Source organism: Limulus polyphemus, unplaced genomic scaffold (genome assembly GCF_000517525.1).
Source record: "Limulus polyphemus unplaced genomic scaffold, Limulus_polyphemus-2.1.2 Scaffold1741, whole genome shotgun sequence".
NCBI lineage: Eukaryota > Metazoa > Arthropoda > Merostomata > Xiphosura > Limulidae > Limulus > Limulus polyphemus.
The window spans coordinates 38892-47696 of NW_013667351.1; the positions used below are offsets into that span (position 1 = coordinate 38892).

The 8805-nt window shown below is 30.0% G+C and overlaps 1 protein-coding gene across 1 annotated transcript in view; it reads right to left on the reverse strand.

The window, feature by feature from the left end:
* LOC106464782 (medium-chain specific acyl-CoA dehydrogenase, mitochondrial-like) overlaps positions 1-8805 on the reverse strand; it is a 33687-nt gene that overhangs the window by 6878 nt on the left and 18004 nt on the right. The window contains 5 exon segments of the mRNA XM_013924939.2: positions 437-508; positions 4803-4979; positions 5991-6086; positions 7273-7341; positions 8274-8345. Of these exon segments, the coding sequence (XP_013780393.1) occupies positions 437-508; positions 4803-4979; positions 5991-6086; positions 7273-7341; positions 8274-8345 (486 nt within the window).

An 8805-nucleotide genomic window follows, 5' to 3' on the forward strand; every position in this document is an offset into this window, starting at 1 on the left:
GGTGAATTTTGGGGAGTAATACAGCACATTTAACAGTAAACAGGGATTATATGGAAACTGAGATGATCAACCAGCAACCACACAAATTTGGTGAATTTTGGGGAGTAATACAGCACATTTTAACACTAAACAACAACTATACATTGATAAAGTTATGGTAGCATACAAACAAAGTTTACTGCTTTGTTTAAAGCAAAAACAAAATATTCATTTTTTTTTTTTGTAATAACATACTAATGATAAACTGACCATTTAGTTGCAGTTACTAAGTCTGTGTGATTCATGTAAGTGCACCACCTATGCATTTTTATAATTCTTTCCAATACTGTAAAGTGTATGACATCTCAAAGCTAGACGTTTTATACAAGTATAAAAAATTATCTATGCCCAAAGTATAGGTTTAGTCTTCAAGGTTTTTTTTTCATAATTTACCTACCTGAAATATTTTTGCATCGCGCATCAACTTCTCAACCGGATATTCACAGTTGAAGCCATTTCCACCAAAGATCTATGTAAAAAAACAAAAAAAAATGAAGAAAAAAATTAAACCAGAAGCAATTACAAATAGGGTTAAATTTAAAACCCCAATCAAGCTTTATAGAGAACAAAGTATGAAAGTTAAGAAAGTAACATTTAGTATAAATAAAAAAACAGATACTTATAAAATTCAAGAAAAGCATTATAGAGAAAAATGGCGTAGTAATAAACAGAAGTAATGTAATTAGTACATTCTAAATCTAATTCAGACTTAAACAATAAATGTGTACCCTATATAAAAGAAGATTCAAACTAATTATTATTCTTTACTTTATTTAACGCAAAGTGGAGTGTATTACAACACATTTTTATAAACGTATATAAAATAATGACCTATATCTCCAGAATGTAAATTTATTAGCTTAATATTTCACTATTACAGCTTCATCAGGAGCTTTCGATTTCCTATCAGTCCACTCCTTTTTTCAGTAACATGAAATATCAAAATTTAGTTAATACTCACCAATGACAGAACTAAACTTTATTAAAAACCAGAATTATAAAAATGATAAATAAGCATTAAAATGCTGAATACCGCATTGCCAAAATAAATGCACATCACCTATAAACAAATAATTTGAACAAAAATACATTTAATGTCCTAGCTAAAATGTACTAAAAGCTGAATAAAAATACAGCCTTATATAAAAGGATATTGCTAAATTTCAAGATAACTATGGATGCGTGAATACACTAGTAGCATCAAATGATGTATAAATGTCTACCAGCTAAGACATTCTTTGTTATATAAGCTTCAAGGAGTATACTATACTACATAATAACAGAAATAAATTTAAAAGTGATTAACTTTTTCAAATATGAGAGAGGAATAAGTCATTTCCATACCAAAATACAATCACATCTCACTGCCAAGTCAAAGAGTTGATTAACTTTTTCAAATATGAGAGAAGAATAAGTCATTACCATACCAAAATACAACCACATCTCACTGCCAAGTCAAAGAGAGCAGTTATATTGAACAGAAAAATGTGAGAGCAAACACACGCACCTTTTAAAATCAATAGGGCACATAACCTTCTCCATCACTTGAGTTACAAACAAGAGCAACATAATAAAATTGTGCTTTAAAACTTATTCTCATTTGAAGATTTCTATCTGGATACTTATCCCTAAAATAACTGGTTACTTTTAGTTTTGTCAAAGCAAAACAAATCCCATGTTAGTCAAGAGACATGATCCAATCTAAAAGATATAACATCTTTAGCAAATTTATGATATGCTATGTAGTCAAATCTTACCTGATACCAAGCTTTATAGCATGAAATAAATTCAAGAAAGTTGTAAATTGAAATCAGAAATGTCATCCACATAAATCCTGTGCATATGAGAAGGTCAAAATGCATGTCACAATGTTTTTTTTACAGAGTTACATTCAAAATTTAATTAAACTACTTTATTGTCAATGCATGTTAATAAACTTGGCATAAAAATGTTGTTTGTAATTCACATTTTTATATTATCTAAGTTTCAAATTCTTAATTTCAAAATGAAATATTCAAAATTCTCAATCTGTACCTCCGAGTCATGATGTAGGGATGCTCCGATTTCTCAATTATAGATATATTTATCTTTGCTTGTACATGCTTCAGACTTAGAAACACGTACGATAGGTACTAAAAATCCCTATACTTGCTCAACTGGTACGGGAAATGCCACTCACATATACGGTCTTTTAAGAAATATCTACTACGATTCTCTTTGACATTGCTATTGGATACGTTTATAACCAATACAAAGATCAAATTCTAAACTACATAAAACAGATGACTGTTTTGTTTCAGCAGTAAAACCTGACTGTTTACCATAAAAACTTGACACGGTTAGGCTAAAAGAACTGCGCCGAGCTGCAATGAAAATGTTTAACCTATTTATAGATTAGTTATAAAGCTAGAGAAATTATAGTAGTTTGGGACACTCTATGCCAGTGTGTGATATCTTTTGTGTGTTCTAAAATGCATATTTAAAAGCTATATTAAACATTTTTGGACAAACAACATCGCTTGTGTTCCATAATAAAGAGAAATCAAAATGATTAGTAAATATTTTATACATCTTGACTCCTGACTGTGCCATCAACTTGCTAATGTTTTAACGTCATAATTCATTTTGACAGAAACATTTTTCAACTGTGCAGTCTAACTATTAGTAGAAAATTTGATAAAGATGTCAAATGACTGCCAACTGAACTAATTTAAGAGTTCTTTATGACTGTTTTACATTTCTTATAGAACTTTAAGATGTCATGACTATGGTCAATGCTAAATTACTGTAATTTGTCTTAGCTACAAATTCGTATCGAAACATTCCATTTCTTTATGACCTATGACATAATGGATAGATGTATTTTTTAATTTGACACACAGTGTTTTTTGTTTGTTCATGTTGCTTGAGAAATCACAAATCTCCAAGAGGCTAACTAGTAACTACAAATTTATTAAGTGATTCAATACAAGTTTAATCTGTGTTTAAATGGTGATTAAAATAAGTCAGTCTCTAGTTTATGATGTTTAGCTACGATTAATACTGTAACTGTATACGACAGAAACATTCCACTTTTTTTTTACCACTTGTTGTGTGATGACTATTATATTTAATACATTGTACATTTTTGTTTGTTCAGAACAGTGTACCAGTGTAGTATCATCTATCTATCTATATACTACTAAACTCTGAAATTGTTTGTCTGTAATTAAATACAGCAAAAACGGCACACAATAGCACCACCATATTTGTAATGAAATGAGAATGGAAACAGAATAAAACAAACAGAATAAAATCGGGCCATGAGTTACTGAGTTGGTGCCGTTTTTTGGGTCACTTTTATGAAAATTTCTAGATGAATTTAGGTACACTAGATGGCACCACATATTGGTTTATCTATCTACTTACTACTAGAACTCAGATTGTTCGCTTGTTTGTAATTAAATACAGCAAAATCGGCACACAATAGCGCCATATTTGTAATGAAATGAGAATAGAAACAGAATAAAACAAGTTTCGTTAAAATCAGGCCAGGGGTTACTGAGTTAACGCCACTTTTTCAGGTCACTTTTATAAAAATTTCTAGCATGAGTAATTTTACATCACACTACCATTCGCACTTTTTACGAAACTTCTTCATTCAAATCTTTTTCCCTGACAATGTTTTCATCTTCTTTGAAAAATTAAATGGTCTTTCCTTTTACTCCCGATCAACAATCAAATATCTTTTCTTGAATTATGAATAACACGAATGGATTGAAATATTTAATTATCTCAAAATAAACCTTCATTTTGGTGCAATATTAAAACTAGCTTGAATTCTTCATAACCTCTGAATAGTGGGTGACCCAACGGGTCACGGTGGTCTAGTAGTAATATACAAATCATGGCCACTGCATTGATTCTGCATTTATGCTTGTACATGGTCTTGCAGTTAGTACAAGGTCAATTCATTCACATTTCATCCAACATTATTTACGCTGCTCAAGAAATCATGAACCTCCAAGGTGTTAAATATAAATTTCTTCAGTATTTCAAATTTAGCTGTTTAGCGTACTTCTAGTCTGTATCTTTCTCTGTGAGCATGTAAAAGAATGCTTAAATAGTAAATACCAAGAGCAACTGCGTTATTATAATGAGGTTTCTGTATGTTTGCTAAAATTTGACTTCACTAGATGATATAGTTAAGTTTTTAAATCATAGAATGATGGTTAATTTATTGACAGTATGTTTTCATTTGTATTTTAATTAAGATGGTAATAAAACTAAATACTTGAAATATATGCACAGAAGATTACAGTTACATAAGTAAGATTAAATGCATGGCAGTTTTAAGTAATAAAATTTATTCTCAGACATGTAATTTCACAGATCATTTATATTACATCCTTTCAAGTTAACTAACAGATTTCTTCATATTAACAACAGAATATCCCTTAACAAATTAGCTTTGATCACCAGCAGGGATGTTTCCCAGCAATACACAGTGTTATTAGTATAGCTGGATCATTCATAATAAAATAAGTATCAAGGTAAATAAGCATATCCAATTTGTAGCTCATATATAAAAGACAACATGCAAGCTAATTTTTATCTTCCTTTCTATGAACTATTTCCCTAAATTTTGTGTATTAGAAGAATTTTTTACAGCAACCTGGTCTCTTAAAATAACAATCTCAATGTCGCTAGAGAAAAAAAAATTATTTCACTTGATAACACAAAATACTGTAAATATAATAAGTGGTACCAAACAAATATCTCACCTGAACTGCATCAGTAGCACATTTATTAGCTACATCACTGGCTAAGGCTTTAGCAATGGATGCCCAGTATGTATTTCTCCTGCCCTGGTCGATCTCCCATGCTGCTCTCATCCATGCCAACCTGGCTGTTTCGACACCAATAGCCATTTCAGCCAACATGAACTGAACAGCTTGGTGCTGCACAGTGAAGAAATTATATTTAAACATGCACAGGTAACCTTCTTCAGAATTAACAGGTAAATTACTACATTGAAGTAAACTCAATTGCTAGAAACATGTTGAAAATAAATTTTCATTTAGTCAAACAAACTACACAATCCATTCTGCGATAAGTAGTCAAAATACTTCCTGCAATGTTTTAATTTTTATATGAACAGTATGTGTGTGTGTGTGTAAAAAATCTGTGTATAAACATACATAAACAGATTTTTTTAAACATATCAGCATTTAGTTTAAACATATCACCGATTGAAGGTCATCAAAATATTGATAATAATTTAAGCTATCTTATTAGCTAACTATCTTATTAATTCATATCACAAAACTAGTTCAGTAAACTCAAATATTACAGTATCAAAACAGATTCATTTAATAGACTACTTCTTTTGTAACCCATTTAAACAGATTCATTTAATAGACTACTTCTTTTTTAACCTGTTTAAACAGATTCATTTAATAGACTACTTCTTTTTTAACCTGTTTAAACAGATTCATTTAATAGACTACTTCTTTTTTAACCTGTTTAAACAGATTCATTTAATAGACTACTTCTTTTTTAACCTGTTTAAACAGATTCATTTAATAGACTACTTCTTTTTTAAACTTGTTTTTTTCTGATATTGTGATCTGGAGTAAAATTCTATTGACTAATAACATATTTTCAAAGAAATAATGCAACAAAGAAGTCAAGCAAAATTACTTGAAAGAGAACATCTTGAAACAATTATATGTTAACTACAATTGAAATTTTACTGTTACACATCATTAGAGCAATGTTTTAGTATGCACTGTTCTCATTAATTCCTTTACTTAATATTATTCGAGTGCACATTTCTATTGTAGAAGAAATATCAGTAATTTTCAAGCAATGGTTCATGTATTCATGTACCTATTCTTAGTCACTCAAAAATCTCTGGAAACACAAGATTTAACCTAAGTTCCACTACAATAAAATTCCTCAAATCTTACCTCAGCAATTAGATTACCAAATGTTTTACGTTCCAATGAATATTTTGTAGCTTCATTGAAAGCCCTTTGTGCAAGGCCTACAGCACCCGCAGCCACCTAGTGTTAGTAAAATTCAAGTTATACAGACAATATGGCTGATATCACAAAATTGTCATATCCCCCTCAATACACTTTATTTTACAGTTCTAAAAATACACCCAGTGAAGCTAGAAACTCAGCTCCTCATACACCTTTAAAGAATCTTACTTTTAATTGACGGGATAATTAAAAACAGAAAAACTATAAAACAAACACATTGATGAAAACTCTTTCAAACAAGTATTAACAAAGTATGCTAAGTCTTCAAATTGTTTCAATGAGTTCAAATTATTCTTTAAGTTTTTATACAAAGCAACCATACAGATATGAATTACTAGAGCTAATTTGACTTTGAATTGGAAATCTAAGAGCACTATAATGAATTTTACTAAATTTTTCTTAAATATATAAAATTACACTACATTAAATTACATTCTCACTTAAACGCTAGCTTTTTTGGGGGCCTAATTTTGTTTACCATCAGTGTTTAATGCTTCTTTAAAAAAAAAAAAGGGCCTAATTTTGGCTGAACTTGATCTATGTCACCTAAAGTTTTCACTGACGTTGAGAAGTGAGTGGAATGTCTTCTTAATAGAATAAGACTGGGTTAAATGAAAATTAATGACTTAAATAGCACTAATGTTAATGATTTGTAAAAAAATAAAATATGTAGATCATGTCACTAACCACACAAATAACCAAAATTATGATCATGTAAATAAAATAATGTGCCCCTTCACAAAGTAAAATTACCACCATCAGCTGATGAAATTATGTAGTGAAAAGTTAAATTTTTTTTTCTTTAAAGAAGCATTAAACACTGATGGTAAACAAAATTAGGCATAAACCAAAAAATGATAATAAATGTATTAATAATATTTAAACATCATATTTCTGGCTTTTTTAGCGAACAAAAATATTTTGCCAAATCAATATTATTTATTTAGAAAAGTATACTGAAGGTTAAAACATCTTTGACATTTGACTTGTTCACAGAAACTAAGTATTTGTCTGTGAAAACTGCAAGGTAAGCTTGTTTTTTGTTTTTTTAAAGAAAAAGCAAGTTTTATTTGACTCAGTGTCATAGCTTTGAGTTTATATCAACACATTAAATTTTTTTAAAATGACCTTTACTTAAGTGATAAAAAAGTTTACCTCCAAATTTTTGAAAGCCATAAACTTAGTTTGTAAAATTTCTACTTACAGGAGCTCTTGTCATATCAAAAGCACCCATAGCAATCTTGAAACCAGCTCCTTCACCAATCAAGACATTCTAAAAAGCAAGTGTGATTAATAAACAACTGCATCATTCATTGTATAGGGTCAAAAACATAACACGCATCTTTTAAAAATAGGCATCATACTTGGTCAGAATTACACAAAAATGTGTGTATCTCCGACTGTGTATTATTCATGCTCCCAATGAAAGCTGGTAAGTGATAATTAGTAGCAAAACTTTTGGTTTTAATACAAGTTCAGTGTTCGCAAATGTGTTAAAAACAAAGTTATCAGCCATATCAAGTTCTCTTTTTACAGTGTTCTGTAATTCAAAATGTATTTTCTTTAAAGAGTATAGCAACTGTTCATAATGTTCAAAAGCATCTATAGTAATAATCACTTCAAAATAGTAATAACAAAGAAAAGAGTGTGTTATTTTATAGCAAAGCCACAACGGGTTATCTGCTGTGTCTATTGAGGGGAACTGAACCCCTGATCTTAGCCCTGTAAATCCATAGACTTACTGCTGTCCCACTGGGGGATAACAAAGGAAGCTACTAAAACCTTAACAAATTAAATGTTCAATGAAGTCCAAGGAAACATTAATAAGAAGTACACGTACGGAAAAAAGAAGAGATTCTGGTAATAAAAAACAATTTTAAATGGTGAGAACAAACCAAGTTCACCTTAAATTCTTGCATTTCAATATTTTTATGTTGATTGACTTTTCCCAATTCTTCCCATAATTTTTGACAAAACAACTCGGTATTTTACATGTACAAATTTGGACACCACAAAATACAAAAGGAAAATGTTTTTAAAATTTATTTAGTCTTTGGTGAACCAAAAAAAAATTAAAAACCAGGACTGTTGTTGGGGGTTGTAGGTTTCACTAAATCAATTTACTCGAAAACTGATTTTAACGTGTAATGAAACCTTCAAAAAGAATCCAATATAAAATTTTAGAGTTTTTAAACTTGATAATACCTCTTTTGGCACTTCTACATCCTCAAACATAACACCTCGGGTATCTGAGGCCCTTTGTCCCATGTTCCATTCCTAAAATTAAAAAAAATTAAAAAATCTGAGGATTATACATAAACAGCCACAACAAAAAAAATTAATATGTCAGGCTTGGTAGTCACATGGTTGACAAGAGTAAACTCCATTTAGAGCATGTGCTTTTTTGGAATATTTAGATATTGAATGAAATGTTGACAAAAGTGTCCAGATATCATGTTTTATAAATATAAAAAAACCCAACTAGAACCAATCTAATCATCATAGGAATTTAATTATACAAACAAACAATCTTGTCTAACATCCTAAATTTATATTCACAAACAAAACATATTGTATTGCCCCTAATCAAGTCCCTTGGCAGATTCCCAGTCCCAGATTCTATTTTTCACATGTGATTTGTTGATTTCAATGGTAATAAGTGTGTGTGTGTGTGTGTGTGTGTGTGTGTGTGTGTGTGTGTGTGTGTGTGTGTGTGTGTGTGTGTGTGTGTGTGTGC